This window comes from Acomys minous, assembly GCF_964271855.1.
Source record: "Acomys minous genome assembly, chromosome: 12".
Taxonomy (NCBI): Eukaryota; Metazoa; Chordata; class Mammalia; order Rodentia; family Muridae; genus Acomys; species Acomys minous.
The window spans coordinates 39,372,166-39,391,121 of NC_140493.1; the positions used below are offsets into that span (position 1 = coordinate 39,372,166).

The 18,956-nt window shown below is 46.6% G+C and overlaps 1 protein-coding gene across 1 annotated transcript in view; it reads right to left on the reverse strand.

Moving 5' to 3' along the window:
- The window catches only part of FBXO32 (F-box protein 32), a 39,921-nt gene extending 20,965 nt beyond the window's left edge, over positions 1-18,956 (reverse strand). Inside the window, exons 1-4 of the mRNA XM_084751004.1 lie at positions 18,573-18,956; positions 11,989-12,101; positions 10,654-10,703; positions 9,186-9,278 (exon numbers count right to left, since the gene is read on the reverse strand). Coding sequence (XP_084607130.1) covers positions 9,186-9,278; positions 10,654-10,703; positions 11,989-12,101; positions 18,573-18,688 — 372 coding nt within the window. The 5' untranslated portion in view covers positions 18,689-18,956. The remainder of the gene's footprint in view (positions 1-9,185; positions 9,279-10,653; positions 10,704-11,988; positions 12,102-18,572) is intronic.

Consider the following 18,956-nt stretch of genomic DNA (forward strand, 5'->3'; position numbering starts at 1 on the left):
GCTTGACCCAACTTCCTCCCCCCCCATCCCCCCCTCAACTGAATGCTTCTCCAGCTCATCCTCTGGCTTGGCTCCTCCCACAACTCCAGCCACCAGCTCTTTATTCATCAGAAGCCACTCCTCCTTCCTGATACGAAAAGGCTTATTAGCATAGTGGGAGAGGTTTCACAGCTTACTCACTTGGAACCAACCAGCTGCAGGGCTGTTGGTAGACCCTTCTATCTCTTAGTGTCGCTTTTTGTCCAGACTGACTGCTATGTCACCTACTACACGGCAGCTTGCCTTTTAACATGATAAATCTCAGAGAATGACTGACCACTCTGTTTACACCCTTTTTGGGCAGGTGAGGAGGTGACAAACATTCACATCGAGAAATCAAGTCTTGTGGGCTATAGAAATGACAGTACCACCTATCCTGCCAGCACTGAGAATACAGGGGCACACAGTCATAGCCAGTTGATACAATATGGGTTGGGTTAGGGTACCCCAACAGCAGGCAAAGCTACGCAGCAAATCTCAGAGTGTATATATTCTACAGTTTGATGTGCTGCCTGGATGGCCACTGGGCAAAAGCAATTCCTCCCATCGTCCTTTAGTAAAAAGCAGTTCATCCTAGCATAGCACTTTAACATTTATGTACATGTGTGCCGCCATGTGCGCGCAGACATCAAAGAACTCTGTGAGTAGACATCAAGGAACACTGTGAGTGGGAGTTGGTTTGGTTCCCAACTTTCACCTTTATGTGCACTCTGGACTTGAATTCAGGTAATCAGGCTTGGTGGCAAGTGCCTTTACTCTGAACCATCTCCCTAGCCTAGCACTATTATTTCTAAAAAGATATCATATCACTGCACCACTCAAAAGCTTAGATGGTTTCCTTCTGCATGTGGCAAAATCCCCAAGCTCCTTTCCACAACTGACAAGGTCCTCCTGGGCCTACCTCCTGCCCTTCACCAGCCTCCTTTTGCACAGCGGCCCCAAACTCGCTCTGCCCCTGCTATGCAGCCCAAGTATTCCTTGAACAGGTGAAGTTTGTGCCCACTTGTGGGTCTCCGCCTCCGCCGCATCTTTACATGCATGGCTCCATCTCATCCCGCAGGTCTTAGCTCAGATGTTGCCTGGATGGATGGAGCTCAGAGAGATCTCCCAGACATCTTACCTGAAAACCAGCCCCCGTTCCATCCATCCAACTTTCCCAACCCTTCACTGTTCCTTTATGCACAGCTTTGCTGAGCTTCACACACTCGCTTCCTGTCCAATCAGAAGCTCCCCCTCAAAGCCCTAGAGGGAACCTGGTTTACTACATCACCCCTGCTTATTATAAGCCAGTCACTCCACATGTACTTGATTTTTATACATTTGTCTTTGAGAATCAAAGAGTATTATTTCTGAAAGGGTTCTGGAAACAGTTGACCCGAATGCACTGCTGATTGGGATAAGGTACTTCCTGATAGTCAAATGATGTAATTCTAGATTGCCTACACTTTCAGGTTGGTGGTCATCTGGTGTCAAAGTGGTGCTCTAGGACAAAGTCCCAAAGGATACCTACCCCCCAAAAAACCTCAATCCCCCTCTGAAAGGCTAACCTCTACAGAGATGCTGACAATCAAGCCTCAGAGGTATTGGTAAAAATAGTAGGTCTGCTTCCTGTTAGTTTAAAAGGTCAAACCCAAATGGAGGTTGGCCATGTAGAGTCTATCTCATGAGGGATATTTTTAAGACTATATAAAAATATATTTGTGTCTTGGTTGGGTGTGGTGGGCCATGCTTTTAATCCCAGCACTTGGGAGGCAGAGGCAGGTAGATGTCTGAGTTTGAGGCCAGCCTGGTCTATGGAGTGAATTCCAGGACAGCCAGGGCTACACAGGAAAGACCTTGTCTTGAAAAGCCAAAAAGACTGTTGAAGAATATATTTGTGTCTTGGCTAGGTGTGATGGCACGTGCATTTAATCCCAGTACTTGGGAGGCAGAGGCAGGTGGATCTCTGTGAGTTTGAGGCCAGCCTGTACTACAGAGAGACCTTGTTGCTAAAGACAAACAAGCAAACAATAAAAGAGTAGGCGCATGTCTACACTCTTTCATCTCCTAGGAAGAGAGGTTCTCCATAACTTGCTTGGAAAATCTGTCAGCCTGACCAAAAGCAGAGAAGAGTTCCCAGTATCAACAAGTCCGAGCTATGTGTCACGCGCTCAGTGCCCGAGCCGAGTGCCCACTGGAAGGTGGCGTCACTTGTAACAAGCCTTCAGTTACATTAGGCAGCACCTCCGCCTGCACCAAGGTCCCGTGTTCTTCTAAGATCCTTATTTATATCCCATGGATAACACAGCTCACAACCCTGGAAAGCTTTGTCCTGACTTTTGAGCTTGAACACTGGCAGGTTGTAAGAAGAAACATTTCAGCCACATTAATAATCTCCAGGCACGTCAAGACTGGGTAAATATTATTTGCAAGTGAAACTGCTCTTGAACTAAGGGAGCTAAAATGATGTAGATGGCCAAGTTTATACGAATTAATTGTATCCTTAGTCCAAAGAACTGTGTCTCTCCATCCTTCATCTCTCTCAGTTACTTTGGAACATACCAAGGGTTCCTGATTTGAGCAGCCATGTCCTCCTTGGTGATGCTGTTTAAACTGAGCTCCTCAGCTCTTCCAGCATGGCCTCATCTACTCTAGAACGTTCCACCTCTTCCTATGGGTCTATGAGGCTGAATGTGACAGTGTCCTCAGCCTCAAGTCTTCGTCACTCCCTGTTGCTCCGTCCCTTCCCATCTCCAGGTTTCCGCGCGCACGTTTTGTTCCTGCAAAGCCTTCTACCTGCCTCTCCATCGGGCCAAATCCTGGCCAACCCTGCCTGAAAGAAGCATCTCTGGTTCTGCTTCCTTCAAGAAGCCATATCCAGTGCTCCTAGATGGCACCAAACCCAACCGATCACTTATGCGGTGCTTTGATGTCAGGGCCAAAAACTCCCGGCAGCAGAAGCTAGGCTCCGTGCAATTCTCAGGTGGCTAAGGCACACTGGTACGTGGCCTCAGTACAAATCTGGGCTTCGAAAGCATTCACTTGAAGGATTCTGCCATGTACAGGATCTAACAGGAGGATGGTGTCAACTCTTCCTTCCTTGACACTAGACACTTTTCACTCAACCAGGAGGCCTTTGAGTTCTAGATCAGTATCCATATCTTCCTGAGCATCCTTTTGGGATGCGCACTAGGCTTGTACTTAACTTAAGACTCAGTTCACCTATTCACTCTGTAGTAAGTGCAGACTCAGCAAGAATCCAAGGTGGACTTCAACATAAAATCTGTTTCTAAGATCTATGCTACTGTGCTTAGCTTCGGGGTGCCTACAAAAGAGCACGCTTTTGACCCAGTAGTTTCTAAAGCAGGACAAGAAAAGTCAGCTGGAAAAATACGGAAACATGGCAATTCAAATCATATCTGAGAGTCATTTCAAGGCAGATGCACGCTGCTGCTGTGTGGACTTGCCGCTCCTGCAGTGGCTGGCTTCCTCCCTGCTCTTTCAGACACCACTAGTTTTAAGACCCTGACGGCTGAGGCCGCCCTCCATGTCAGGAAGGCCACCAAGTGTGTGAAGCACCAAATTAATCCAAGGTTACTGTGGCCCAGGAACCTGCCCGAAGAGCCAGGCTATTATGCATATCACAACCCACTGGGGCTTGGCATCAGCAGGCCCTTAATTTCAGTACTGGGTTTAAATTTGACTCATTGGGTCATATTTGGTCTTTTGTTTGCCAAGCCCTCTCCAACTTAAATGGAAACATGTTTTTGGAAAAATGCATTTTCGGGGCCGTAGGAATGCAGCAACTTGCTAGAAATATTTAAATAGATTTAGGGTGGTAGTGTGGTAAAAAAAATAAGAATGTGCCTTGAAGTTGTGTTGCAGAGGGACACAGAGAATAGTCCTTCCTGCCCCACTAGCACACAGGGGCTAGTTTACCCTAGTCAGGAAGTGGGCATTCCAAGCTCTGCATGGACTTCCTGGGTTGGTAATTGCAGCTGTAGCTGCCAGGTGGTTCGTCTCATTTTCATCCCGTAGAAGAGCTGAGAGGGATGGTTGAAGTTATGTTGGCATCAGGGTCTTTTCCTGTGAATATGTGTCCACGCACATGCAAATAGCTACGTGATACAGAAGAAGGCAGAGTCTACGGCCATACCACCCTGAACGTGCCGGAGCTCTTCTGATCTCGGAAGCTAAGCAGGGTCGGGCCTGGTTAGCACTTGGATGAGAGAAGAAGGCAGAGGGCAGCGCGACGGCGCAGTGGGTAAAAGTGCTTGCTGCACACAAGCCTGATGGCCTAGGCTCAATCTCTGCAACCCAAGATGGAAGGAGAAAACTAATGTTCAAAAGTTGTCCTGTGACCTCCATGCACGGGTTGTAGCATGTGCATGTTTGCGCTCACATGTCACACACACATCACATACACACTGAATTAAAGAAAGGAGTCTCCATTCTGCACTTGCCCACCTGAGCATATGGTGGAGGACCAAGTACAGGACCACAGTGCAGAGGACCAGGTTAAATCCCCCATGGCTCTTCTTGACTAGGCAACCTTGTACAAATCACCCACCTCCCTGACGTTCGCTTTCTCATCTTCAAAACGAGTTTACCACATCTCAACAGCCTGGTCTCACCAAAGTAGAGGTCCAGGGGTTAGGATCAGTGAACTGCAGAGATACCTGGTACCTGGTTGAATGTCAGAAGCTGCCATAAAGCATCACTTACTAAAACAATGCCTTTCCAACGCTCTCCATACTCGCTGAGGTTTTTCTTCCCTGTGGACCCTTCCTGTCTACCAGATGACGTCATGACCTCTTTGTTTATCCACATCTCACTGAGCCATCATCGCCACTACTGGTCCACTTAGGTACAAATGAGTCACACATTTATCTCATTTGCTGTTAGCTACAGCTTCCAGAGAGTGGGGGTGTCTATGACAGTCACTCCCATTGTACCGGAGGAATGACAAAGGTTTTGCTCATGATCAAGTGTAAACTGTGCACGGCCACAGCCTCAGCTGATCCTGTATGCTCGGCTAGATTCATCCAGACAGAATGTTCTGCTCCGTAATCTCCAGATAGACAGGGGCCCTGCCTGCTTTCTCCAGACTCCTTGAGCTTTAGTGCTACTCAAGACCCGCTCAGACCCCACTTTCTCCTTCCCAGTAGTCTTTCTTGGGTAAGCTGTTCACGTGATCCTATCTCCTGAGACTTTGCAGGCTACCTCCTCTATGTCACCTACCTACACTTGACATGTCACCCCCTCCTCTGTATGTTAGTACCTACCAGGTGCCTTCAGACTCTGTCTTATGGTGATGGCTCAGGAAACTGTGGTACATATTTTTCAAACCACCAAACTAGATGCTACAGCAGGAGGTCCGAACACTTTTAAAAGAGAGTAAATGTTTCAGGCTTACCGGCCACAAGAACTGTCACTCAACCCCAAGTCCAACCTCCACTTGGCATAGAAGGAGCTGCAGACAGGATGTAACAGGTGTGCACAGCTGAGCGCCAGTGGAACTGCATGGACACTGATATTGGGGTGTTGTGCATAGTTTTAATGTCTTATTAATTACTATACTTGATTGCTCAATTTTTAAAAAGCACTTGAAAAATATACAAATCATTCTTGGCTTGTGGTGCATACATACACAAGTAGGGGGCCAGACTGGCCTGAGGCGCTTGCCCTATTCCTGTTGTGGACTTTAAGGTAGAATCATGTCTATTTACTTCTGTCGCCATCACTGGTTAATAGCAGATGTAAAAATATCACATACTCTGAAGTAATACAAGTCTGAATTCAATTCCAGCTGTATTTTACACTATATTCAGCCGTACCAGGTAAAGACCTACACTCATACATATATATGTGTATTTTTTTCAGTACTGGGGCTAGACTCCAGGGCATTACATGTACTAGGCAAGTGCTCTACCATGGAGCCCTAGGTCATTTTTGGGGGGGTGCTATGGAGTTTAACTGAATTCCATTTCATACCAATAATGCAGTGCCCCCTACTCCTTGAAGAATAGTCTGTCTTGGAGATAGATACATTTTATCATATATAAGAAAATCTTGTGTTGGGCTGGAGATATGGCTCAGAGGTTAAGAACATTGTCTGGTCTTCCAAAGGTTCTGAGTTCAATTCTCAGCAACCACATGGTGGCTCATAACCATCTATAATAAGATCTAGTGCCCTCTTTTGGCCTGCTGGCTCACACGCAGGTATAATACTGTATAAATAATAAATAAAAATTTTAAAATCTTGTTTTAAAATATTTATTTTTATTTTATGTGTATGCAATGTATATGTTGAGCATGTGTGTGCACATGTCACAGCAAGTGTATGGAGGGCATAGGACATTTTTACTCCTTCCATCTTGCTTTGAGGCAGGGTCTCTTTCTTTTTTTTTAAAAAAAGTTGTTTTTAAAAAATTATTTATTTATTTTATTTTAAAAAATTTTAAATTTACTTAGCTGTATATGTAAAAGTTAAAAATTAAATAAAATTTACTTAGTGCACATGCGTGTGTGCCTGCGTGTGCGTATCTGTGTGTGAGTGTGTACACTCATATGGTGGCTTACATATGGATAGCAAAGGACAATTCGTGGAGTCGGTCCCTCCTACCATGTGGATCCAGGTGCCAGGCTTGTGTGGCAAGTGCCTTTACCTGACGCGTCATCTCCCTGGTCCTTAGTAGCTCAGCCTTCCTCAGTGACTCACTGAAGAATAGGGGTGCTTAGGTTAAACCCTGATGTCCCCTGTCACCGAGCCTCACAGCAGAGAGAGTGAGGGTTATTTAAAAAAAATATTCCTCCATTCTCAGTACCTCAGAAGTCCCACTGGAAAGAGGCAAATCTTTTAACTATAAACCCAGACTCTCCATATTAATCACTCAAGAAAGATGGCCGAACACACTTCAGTCACTGAGACGTGCACAACATTTTCATACCCTTTATCTTCATTTTCACACTGCATTCCCTCATCCACAGAGAAAGGCTTTGACACAGCTCCACAGGTCAGAGGGTCATCTGATTAGTGGAAGGTACCACAGCTAATACCGTTTGGACTTCAAGCCGGAAAGTGCGAGAGGCTCCCCTCTTTCCACCAGACGGATCACAGGTTGTAATTTGATGCGGTGTTTAAAAGTTCATTATGCGAAATACAACATTTCAGCCCTGAATAAAGTCCTCAGTTTAGTTTGCAGACTCTAAAACGCACAGGGTTTCCCCTCACAGCTATTTAAAAGGCACCAATACCTACACACAACCTGCAATTAATTAATTCCAAGGCCCGTTGGGTGGGTGTCCGTCACCTACCAGCTCCCTAGGTGATTACAATGTGCAACCAAAGCTGAGATCTGCAACATTCCCTGGCCTTGGTGTCCCAGCAGTCAGCTGCTCTTCCTAGTCACCAACCTCCACGCTCCTTTTATAGGGACTCGATGGTAGTTTTGGTAAGCAGGCAATATTACCTATTAGTGGTTGAGTCTGCATAGCTGGCTGTAATCTGCAGCTCTCAGCCATGTATAAAAGCATTACTGTGTTTCCACATCTTCCCTTTGATACCAGGGACAGCCCTCTTACAGAAGAGGAAACCAAATGAGGCCTGACTTTAGGACGTTTGCTCTCAGCCTCTCTGCTTAGAAAGAACCCAGGGAGGCAGATACAAGTATGAGCTCTTAAGACTACCCAGTTTTCGATTCTGCAATTTGTTCCTCCCATAGTCCTCTGACCTCAGATAAGTCAGTCACCTGGCTGTACCGTGTGTTTACATGGAAATTATATAAACATCTCCATTTCATAGGAACACTGAGAAAAGCAAAGGTGAAAATGTACGCTGCTGGGTTATAATCTGAGCTCTCTGCTTTTTTATTTTTTATTTTTATTTTTAAAAAGAAAAGTAGGTGGGATGGAAGCCATCTAAAACCGGATCATTGTGATGATCGATTTGTAACACGTAATCAGATCCGAGTGTCTCCTCTAACACAGATGACGGAAACTATTCATATTCTTAGCAACAGAAGTTTCCAGATCTCCCTGGGACCATTTCCAACCATCCAGACTAGTGTGCCGGCACTGCAAGGACTAGATGACCTCTCTCGACCAGCGGAGTCATGCCGGATGACAGGAACATTTTGCACAAGGAGGGGCTCTTATTTTTATCCCTCTTGGACTGAAGAACGGCTCAGCCAGAGAGTGGACAGGACTGCTCATGCGTCATGGGCTCGGCCCAAGGCTTCCAACCTGCTGCTTGAAGGCCTGGGCTTCGGCCAGGTCACTCTGCACAGGCAGCCTGTATCTGCCCAGATGACAGGTGAATGAACCAGGCCTCAAGGGGGCTTGAATGTCATCCCTCTGGCTGAGCCTCTGCAGTCATCTGACTGTGTGATGGGCACCGAAAAGCTGCGCAACCCAGAAAAAGAAAACAAAAGCTAAGCCAAGCAACACCCACAGGAGAAAATTCCCTCTGACTCCAGAACCCCAAAAGCTTAACAGCTGCTTCTTCCCAGGGTGAACTATCAACAAAAAATGTACAGCGGTGTGTGTGTGTGTGTGTGTGTGTGTGTGTGTGTGTGTGTAAAAACAGTCACCCACATAGTAGCTTCAAAGTCATGTTAAACTTACTAATGCTACTTCGTTAATTGTTTCAAAATAGGGTTTAAAATAGAAAGCAGTGTCAGACTTGTAGATGGAGACTTGGTATGGGGTGGGAGGCATGGGAGGGGTACACTGAGGGGCTTCGAGTGCAACCATTTTGGGGCCTAAATGATTGCTATAACCCAAAGCAAGCTGGAGCAGTAGAGTGAGAAGAAGGCTTCTGTACAAGTTTAATTTGGGGCTCATTTCCCAAGAGTCTCTCCTTCACTGGTGTTGCTGCCTACTGCATGCTCCCACTTAAATAGGGGGTATGTGTGGGAGGATCAGGAGTGAATTTTCATTTGGGATAACTGGCTTATTGATGGACAGATTCACTGAGGAATTATAACACTTCATGTCTGATGGGGGGGTTCCATCTAAACCCTCAAGTACTAGGATGAGAGGAATAGAGGTTTCTGCTTGCCACGAAACCCTCAGGATCATGATAATCCTGCCCCCCCCCCAAGGACAACATGAATGTTAACAATCCAACTCAAGAATCTGGCTAAGCTTGGGCTCCTGAGACTTACCCTTACGACGTAGTTGAATCTTCGGGAATCCAAGATGGCAGTTGAGAAGTCCAGTCTGTTGAAAGCTTCCCCCAAAGTGCAGTATCCATGGCGCTGTGATGAGACGTGGCATGTGAGTGAGACAGAGGCGCACGTTAGCCGTGCCGTGTGGAAACTATTCTCGGGCATAGTCCAGAGGACTCCACAAACCAGTGGGCTGCCCGTCTTAGAGGATGCGGCTTTGCCTTTCATTCTTCATCCACATCCCAGGAGACAAAAAGGTGGGTGGTGAAGCCCACATCTACTTTAGTTGGGGACTAACCTGTGGAGGACCCCTCTTCATGACTAGCATCACTCTAGCTTTCTGCATACACTAGTCTGGGCGTGCTAATGTACAATGATACACTGGGAACTGAGCATCTGCTATTTGGGACTGTGTTTTTTTGTTTTGTTTTTGTGTTTGTTTGTTTTCTTCGAGACAGGGTTTCTCTATGTAGCCTTGCTGTCCTGAACTCACTTTGCAGAGCAGGCTGACCTCGAACTCACAGTGATCCGCCTGCCTCTGCCTCCCAAGTGCTGGGATTAAAGGCGTGCGCCACCACGCCCAGCTGCGCTATTCGGGACCGTGATAGCATCTCTTTTGTACTTAAGGGAAGAGAATTGGTGCTCCCTGCCTCCACAGTGGCATCACCCTGCATCCACTGATGATGCTTGCTTTGTGAGGAAGAAAACAAGTTTTGAATGTTTAGCATGCATGCACAGAGAACTGGGAATACAGAGTGGCCTATCATCTCATCCTTGTCTAAGTTTCTGGGTGATTTGGGTTTGTCACTGATCCACCCTCTCTAGGTCTGATGTCTTAGATAAATGAAGTGTTTTCCAAGGTCCCTGAAAGAACTAGGAATATGGTCACCCTATCATATTGCCTTATGTTCTAGTGAGCAAATCGCCTGTTTTGCCACTAGACGGCTAGTATAAAGTCTTGTACTCGCTCACAGCACAGAGAGCAAGCGCTAAAAACATATCCACTACTCGTAGACAGCACCAAACCCAACCAATCGCTTATGAGGTGCTTTGATGTCAGGGCCCAAAACATCTGGCAGTAGAAGCTAGGCTCCATGCAATTCCTAGGTGGCTAAGGCACACTGGTATGTGTGCTCAGTACAAATTAGGGCTTCAACTTGAAGCATTTAGCCATGTACAGGGTCTAACAGGAGGATGACATCAACTCTTCCTTCTTTGACATTGGACACTTTTCACAGAACCAGGAGGCCTTTGAATTCTAGGTCACAGTATAGTATAGTATGGGGTTTAATGATTAGTCTTCTCAAAGCTACCCTCTAACCAAGCTGAAGTCTGAAGAGAGCTCTCTCCTCTCCTCTCCTCTCTCTGACAGAAAGCTGATACCCTCCCTCCTCCTGTTGGAATTCTCTCTTAGGAAGGACAGCTTTACTAAGCATGGGGCTTTAGCAAATGCATCAGCGCTCACCTCCTTCGTACTTCCTTTGTGAACATAGATCCATTTTTCTTGATGGAAATCTACAGAGGCCAATAAAAGAAAAAGAAAGCTATCAGAAAAATTTGTAGCAGGCCTACGAAGATTTTAAATATGATGCACTTAAAAATATTTATTCTAAAGTTTAAAATGTTTTGACAAAAAAAAAAAAGATTTCACTAACAATCTAAGAGGATGAAAACTCTCAATTTCTGTACTGTCCAAATACTGGAGCTGTAAGTTGCTTTGTCTGAAGCATTCTGAATCTTTGATATCAGATGCAGTGTTCCCAAACCTCCCAATTCAAAAGGTAACCTAATACTCAAGTAATTACCTTCGTTTTAAATGTCAAACCTGAAACTTACACAAGGTTATAAAAAGCAGACTAGGCCACATGACACATCAAGTGGATTAAATACAAATAACTTATAACTCATGCTTTTTAATAGAACCTTACATTCTCTACTAGTGTGTAAGCATCTAGACCATGTGAATATAATTTGTGTAAGCAGGACACACCCATTTTCTTCTTTCGTCCTTTTGCATTTTGAGGCAGAGTCTATGTACCCTAGGTTGGTCTCGAACTCACTATGTGACTGATGTGATCGTGAACAACCTAAAACTTCTGATTCTCCCCACCTCGACCTCCCAAGAGCCATGGCGCCCAGCTCAGTCAGTACTGAGTCCAGGCCTCTGCGGTTGGAAGGCGAGCACTGAGCTACATCCTCCGCCTCACAATTCTATTTCCAAAGCCTCAAAACACAGTGGAATAAAATCAGAGCACTACTGAAATGGTTCGGCTGGCTGCATTCCTGTACTGTAGTTACCTTACCTATGTCAACGCAAGGGACAAGCAGGGGATAAACTCAAATGACAAGGATTTTTCTCTTTTTAGGTTTTTTTTTTTTTGTTTTTTTGTTTTTTTTTTTTTTTGAGACAGGGTTTTTTCTGTGTTAATAGTCCTGGCTGTTCTGGACTTGCTTTGTAGACCAGGCTGGCCTTGAACTCACAGAGATCCACCTGCTTCTGCCTCCCTCCGAGTGCTGGGATTAAAGGTGTGCGCCACCACCTTTCCTTTCCTTTCCTTTCCTTTCCTTTCGAGGCAGAGTCTCATGTAGCTCCAGGCTGACTTTGGATTTGCTATGTAGCAAGGACAATAGCCTTGAACTTCGGGTCCTTTCGCTGGGATGGCAGGCCAGAGCTACCACGCCCAGTTGATGGAGTACGAAGGGACTGGCCGCAGGAATTTCTGCATCCTAGGCAGGCACTCTACCAACTGAGCGCTGTCCCCAGACACCTTTCTTCTTACACTCAAAACAAACGACTTACACTGAGTTTTGGTCTTGCTGTTCAGTATGTCTTTCTTTCTCTTCTTGGCTGCGACATCGTAGTTCAGGCTGCTGAAGACATTCTCCTTATTGTACACCTCCTTGCTGCAGTAACTGTAACGGGAGAGGAGAGAGATGCTGCCACCAGAACTGTAAACAGCTACAAATAACTCACTGGGTTCTTAAAACACCACATATATGCTTCCTAGACGAAACAAAACAATAAAATCATCTTAAAAAAAAAAAAAAAGCCCACGCAGGCCAAGGCACAGGCTTCTTCCTTTTAGTAAAGGTGCCATCCGCTCCGTGTGGAAGGCAGGGATGGGGGCATGTGTTCTTTTCTAACAGGGCTTCCTATTATAACTTGATACAGAACACTATACTCTCTAAGAGCGATGCAATCCATTACAATATCACTTTAAACAGCCGTGCTGCTGAACGGGGTTGGGGGGTTGGGGTTGGGGGTGGGGTGGGGTGGGGGTGACGGCTGGTGTCACTGTGGCACACAATGCCTGCATTTTGCAAGACGCAGAACATCTATTCCAAGCTGCCATGGCTTCTTCCTTCCCTCCTCACCACCTTCCCTCCCTTCTCATCCCTCTTCTTGCCCTCCTCTTTATCCTCCTTTTCCTTCTTCTCCATCCCCGTCTCTCTTTTTGAGACAGGGTCTCACTATGTGTATTAGGCTGGCCTCAAACTCACATGGACTCACTCGCCTCTGCCTCTTCAGTGTTAGGATTAGAGGTACGTGCCACTACGCCCAACGCCTTTCTCTGCTTTTCAAGACAATATTTTACTATGTAGCTCAGGCTGGCCTTGAATTATTATGTAGCACAGGCTAGTTTCGAACATCCTGTTCCTCCCCCTTAGCCTCCTGAGTACTGGGCGCAGAGAATTCTGGATTGCAGGCATGTGATATCACATCCTGCTCTTTATAAATAGTTTCATTGAGCCATAAAAATCACACATTAAACAACGCATCCATTTGAACGCATAACCAAGCCCCTTTAGCTAGCGTGTTCATGCCAAGTCTTTAAAACACGATCACAGTTACAGAAATCTGACTTACAAACTCCCTTCCCAGCAGGTATTTTGTGTATGATGTTGGTTGTTTAGCTTTCTGACTAATGGCACTAGGCCTCAGGCTGGAAGGTTAAGATGTTGGGTCCTAATAGAAACCAGGAAAATTCATAATTCATAAACTTGGAGGGGCTGAAAAAGACATCAAGGACTCTTATCCAATTCACAGGTCACTGATAGGTGGGTTGGTCCTACTTTGGCCAGGTGCCTACTTAGGTCAGCAAATGGAGATGTCACAGGAGTAAGGGTGATAGTCTCATGATGTAAAGAAACTCCTGAATACTTTCTACAAAAATGATGGGGAAGAAATACTAAAATTTAACAAGAAGATGAGTTCCCTGTCTCTTTCAATCTTCAGAGGGAAGCAAAATTTATAACAACAACTTGTACACATTAGGCATGTGTGTGTGTCTATTAATATATTGAGGCCTTTCATTTCCTGATGTCCTCTGCAGAATTTAGAATGTGATTTGATTTCTATCTTTTATGTGGGGATGACTGTAAGCATATATGCTCATCTCTATTTCCTGCATTGGGTAAATGATAGAAGGGAAAAAAGGGCAGGAAACCGTGTATAGTGTTCTTTCATTGCAATCAGTGTCTCCATAGGTAGGACTTGCCTTAGTGTCCAGCTGAAAGGCTGACATCACCCTGTGCTGCTTTTAGAGTCTACAGGGGAAAACCTGACAAACCACCAGTCAAGCCACACCTGATGCCATTTATTGAGCCCCTCCCCCAATGTCTTAAGCCTTCTCTTTTTCATTCAGGGAAACAAGATATTTTTAGGCTTCAGACTGTGTGCTGCAGAAATGACCTCTCTCAGAGGCCCTTGCTTAAGTGAGCCAAGGGTTGAGTGTTTGGGGTCAGGCTTTGTACACTGCCCGAGTGTGTGTCTGTCTGCTTGCATGGCTGTGAGGGGTACTAAGCCACTGACCGGGGAAGATCTGCTTTAACAGGAAGAAAGGGGCAGAACAAACACCAGGATGCCCAGTGTTCAGGCTAACTTGAAGAATTTTAATCCAAGCCGAGGAAGAGGAAACGATGGAAAGTCACTTGAGTGGTCCCTGATGTCCCAAAGCTTCAGAAAACAAAGCTAGAACATTCTGAGTATAAAAATACCATGGGAAGGCTTATTTTTAAAAAGAAATACACACACAAAGACATACAACCGTACAAACCACAGTAAAAATTCCGTTAAAGTAGAGAACCGTGAAACAAAGCCGTCTTATTTTGAATCACACATATCCTTTCCATTTTCGGCGCAGCTAGTGACCATTCTCCACAATTTTTAAATGGCTGCACCCCACCTTATAGTTTTCTAAAGGAAAATGGGGTTCAAGGGGATTTGAGCATTTGTTTTCTTCACAGACAGGGGCATGAACCCCTTTAAGCTGGAGTGACTCATGTCAAAAGCCAATTCAAGAACAAATTCACACAGTTGATGATACCTTCTTGAAACAAGAGTGCAGGAAAGTTTGTTTCTTTTTCAAGATAAGGTTTCTCTGTGTAGCCGTGGCTGTCCTGGGCTCCATTTGTAGACTAGGCTGGCCTTGAACTCATAGAGATCTGCCTGCCTCTGCTACCTCCAGTGCTGGGATTACAGGCGTGGCCTGGCTGAGTGCAGAAAAGTTTTAAGCACAGGGAAAACCCTATACATCTCATTTTATATTAGGGTTGGATTCTGGAGGCCTGGGAGCAAAGCTGTGAAGTTTATTTGTGTTGTCTGCTTATGTTTTCTTTTAAGCAATAATGTATTCAAGTGGCTATTTTGAGACCTTGGGTATGTTTATTTCCAGGAAATGCAAAAATCAATGGACAATCACAACTCAAGTTTTTAACAAGAAAAATGATCATTGTTTACAAATTTGTATATATATGGAATTTGATATAAACCTTATCTCAAGGGGGCTGCTTTCCTTACTAAATGTAACAATAGTCAGTGAGTTGTTAGTTTTTGACTACTACTTCTTACTAATCTTGATGTTTATAGGCACAGGCCAAGAATAAGGAGAGAGCCCTTCCCTAGCCAACACCCACTTTACCATCAAACACATACACAAAACTGTAAGGTAACTGCAGAAGTGGAAAGTTTTCAAAATAAGGCCATAAGTAAGAGCATTTGGGCGGCAGACAAAAGAGGGGATGGGAAACAGGAGCATTATTTTTTATTCCACTTGTAATTAAGAAAAACATTTAACAGGACCACGTCCTGACCCAAAGTCGTTCAACAGCCTGAGATTTTGATGCTCATTTGCTCAAAGTCATACCCAGGTTGCCAAACTTGGAAAGGCTGCTTCCTGGATGGAAACAGGCTAGTGCATGAGGCTCCCTTCAATACGGCCTTGCACAGAGTTAAGTGCTCATAAAAATATCTCTACTATTATTTTTATTTAAGGTATCAAGGACAACTTCCTCCTTCCTGGGCCAGCCTTAGCATCACACAGTACACAACACTGGGATGGGCTTGCAACTGCAGAAGTGCAGGCCTGGAGAAGGGAGCTGAGATTACTCATGCTGCTGGGGTTGGGGTGGGGCAGAGGTGACTGGGGAGGAGGCCGGGGTGGGCCATCTCAACCACCACTTCCTTGAAGCATTCTTGGATGGCTCCAGCTCAGTGTTCCTTTCTTGAAATTCTAATCTGCCTCAAAAAAACAAAGACAAAAACAAAAACCACTTGCCACCCCTTCTTTATCTTATGTAGTCCTGGCTGTCCTGGAAGTCACTCTGTTAGACCAGGCTGGCTTCAAACTCAAGAGCTCTGTCTGCTTCTGCCTCCTGAGTGCCGGGATTAAAGGCGTGCACCACCACTGCTTGGCTCAGTTGCAACTTGTTAAGGGACCAACTTTAAGCTTTATCTACATTCTTCTATGATCTCAGGAAACACCTGGCTGCTGGGGGCAGGGTCCTGGACCAGAGAGAGAGACAATGGCCAGAAGAGTCTAGAACAGGTGTACCTGGCAGTCAGGGCATGGTTCACACTAAACAATAACCCTGCCAAAGCACACCTTTCTTCTCTCTTGCTGGGCAGCTTTCAGGATGGTACATGGAATTGGAGAAGCAGCCTGTGCCTCCGTAGGTCAGTTTCCAGTCACCTGGCCTTCCTTTATGAAGGACCTGCCTTTTGTTTTCTTAGAACAAGAGAGGGCATTCAGGCTCACCTGTGCAGCCAGGCACGGGGCCCAAGCCTTACATCACAGGAAAACCAAGACGGAAAAACGGTAGGATATTTGAGATCACAAACCCAGACTCAGAAGGCCAGTGCTTTTGAGAAGTTGGCAGACTCATCTGCTATGGAAGGAGGGGGATTGTTTACGGTTGCTGGGGGAAAAAAAAATACCCTGCAAACAGCCAGCTGCTCTGCTGAGAGGCAGATGACGGAATCATTCTTCAACTGTGACTCAGCAGAGGGCTGCAGGTGGAAGTGACCACCTGTACTGATGACTACTGAGACAGACAAGGATGGGTGAGAGAGACCTTGACAGCTTTAGCTCCCAGGTGTGATGTGCAGGAAAAGAAAGGGGGGACCAAGAAGGGATAAAGGGGTTCAACCTCGTTCAACTTCAGGGGCAGCTGTTCTGTTCTTTTTCCTCTTTGTTTTGTGTGTGTGTGTGTGTGTGTGTGTGTGTGTGTGTGTGTGTGTGTGTTTGTGAAACGGGTTTCTCTGGGTAGCCCCAGCTGTCCTGGAACTTGCTGGCCTCGAACTCAGAGATCCACCTGCCTCTGCCTCCCAAGTGCTGGGATTAAAGGCGTGCATCACCAGCACCACCTGGCTTCAGGGGTAAATTTAATCATCTTCAGGTCTTCTTGTGACAAGCAGGGTGAGTTGTCACTCTTTCTGTCTCACGGAGCAAAGTTGGAGTGAGCATCCAGATCAACGGGGTGGGGGGATAGGGGGTAGGGTCTCCCCAATTTAGATCCCGGGCCTGCTGAACACAGCGGGCTGTTATGCTATTTTATTGGGGCAAGTTCCTGTGAGGCAGCTGGCTGGACCCCTGCTGCGTCACCCTGGAAAGAAGCTGAGCTTTTTATACAGAAACAAAGAGCTGGGATATTCGATTCTGGCTCCTAAGATGGATGGTTCCAAGGAGGAGAAAGCTTCGGCTGTTCTCCCTTCTGACGTAGCTGAGGACAGAGTATTAGGTATAACTGTTGATTCCAGTCCCTGGAAGACGGCCAGGTGACAGCAGTTGGTGATTTATCTCATTTTCTGTGGAGAAGATCTCTTTATAATGCTCTGAACTCCCCTGGGACTGCCTCACAGGACCCAACACAAACGTTAATATATTCGATTCTACTGGAAGGCCCCAAGCTGAATCATTTGTTTCACCTCATTAAGAGAGACAAAGCGAATTCAAGCATTACAAATCACAAACAAATGGGAGACCTTGGAGGTCAAGCTGCTCATATAACTACAGTTTCTTGATAATTAATTAGCAAACCTTTATTCCAACAACCATTGGCAAATCTCACTCAGTGTGACCTGGCCCACTCACAGAACTCTGTTAAAGTCATCTCAAGGATGCAGGGGTATGTGGGTGTTATTCAAAGGATAGTGGGAGAGGAAGGCACCTCAACTGTACAGGCCCCTCCGAACAAACTTCTACCACGTTCCTCGGGTATCTCAGGGAGTCAGCTGTCCAGATTGGGGATTGATTGTTGGCATCATAATCTATGAGTGGGCACTTCCTCTGACCTCAGATTTTCCACCAGAAAACAGAGCTCAGGTGAGAATTCAAGTCTGGGTGGTCTTTCCGCTGTTGGCAGGCACCACTAGGGACGGGAGTGTGCTCGCTGTATAAAGACTGGAAAGGACCACGGAGGAAACAGGTGCAAGTGCTTGGTCCTTCCTGAAGCAAAGCACTGTGTGTGCTGTTTCATCCCTCGCCTCCCCGCCTCTGGCAGCCCCTAAGTGTTACCATTACCAGCCACTCCACAAGTCTGCACTTGAGGGCTACAGACCCAGGGCCCATCGGCTGCCCCTCTCAGCCATGCACTCTGCGTGGGAAGAGCCTTCACGCACTCAGGGCAGGGCCAACGACCAGTCCCATCATCCGGCGTGTGACTACTGTGCTTGTTTTCTTTGGGTCCTGCCACAGGACAGTGAAAGGCAAACAGCCAACTCGCTAGTGGCCCACTTTAAGCAGTAACTGTGCAATTCCGGTGTCTAAAGCAGATAGTCCCTGAATTGTGCTTTTGAGTCCAAATGTTTAGGGACATGATCCCCGCTTGCCAGAATGAGGGATCCCGGCTTCTGTATGGATTCTTTTCCTCCGGGAGACCTGACCTTGGTCGGTAAGAAAAACTAAATTACCCATCTCTTGTGTTCTGGCGACCTTTGCAGAAACTCGGGCACCTCACTCCAGGCGCTTTAGCGGGAAGCCCCTTCTTCACCCTGGCCCAACCCAGTTTGCCCTCCTTAATCTGCCCCTGCGGTGCGCTCTCACCCCACCCCTCCGACCAGCTGAGATTGGTTTTGTGGAGCTGGAAGTAGGCGAAAGTCCTTACCTACTGAGGTCGCTCACGAAACTGCCGCTTTTCTCGTCCAGGAAGCGCTTCCAGCCGTCGGCTGTCTTCACCCAGCTCTGGCCAGGAGACCGCCAGTCCTGCCCGAGGAACGGCATGGTACCGAGCACGCACGCGACCGACGGACTGGACGGATTGATAGCCGGGAACCGGCCTGGCTGGCCCAGGGGATGCGCAGAGCTGAGAAGATGCTGGAGGAACCGAGGCGGCGCCCGGGACAAGTGTGGGGAAACTGGTGTGGAGGGCTGCGGATCCTGGGTGGGCGCGCGTGGGGGGTGGGTCCCTTGCACTCGCAGAGGGCGCAGGCGCTGGGGAGGGTCGCGTGTCGCGTCTGACTTCGGGACTGCTGCGCGGCTGCCGGGACGC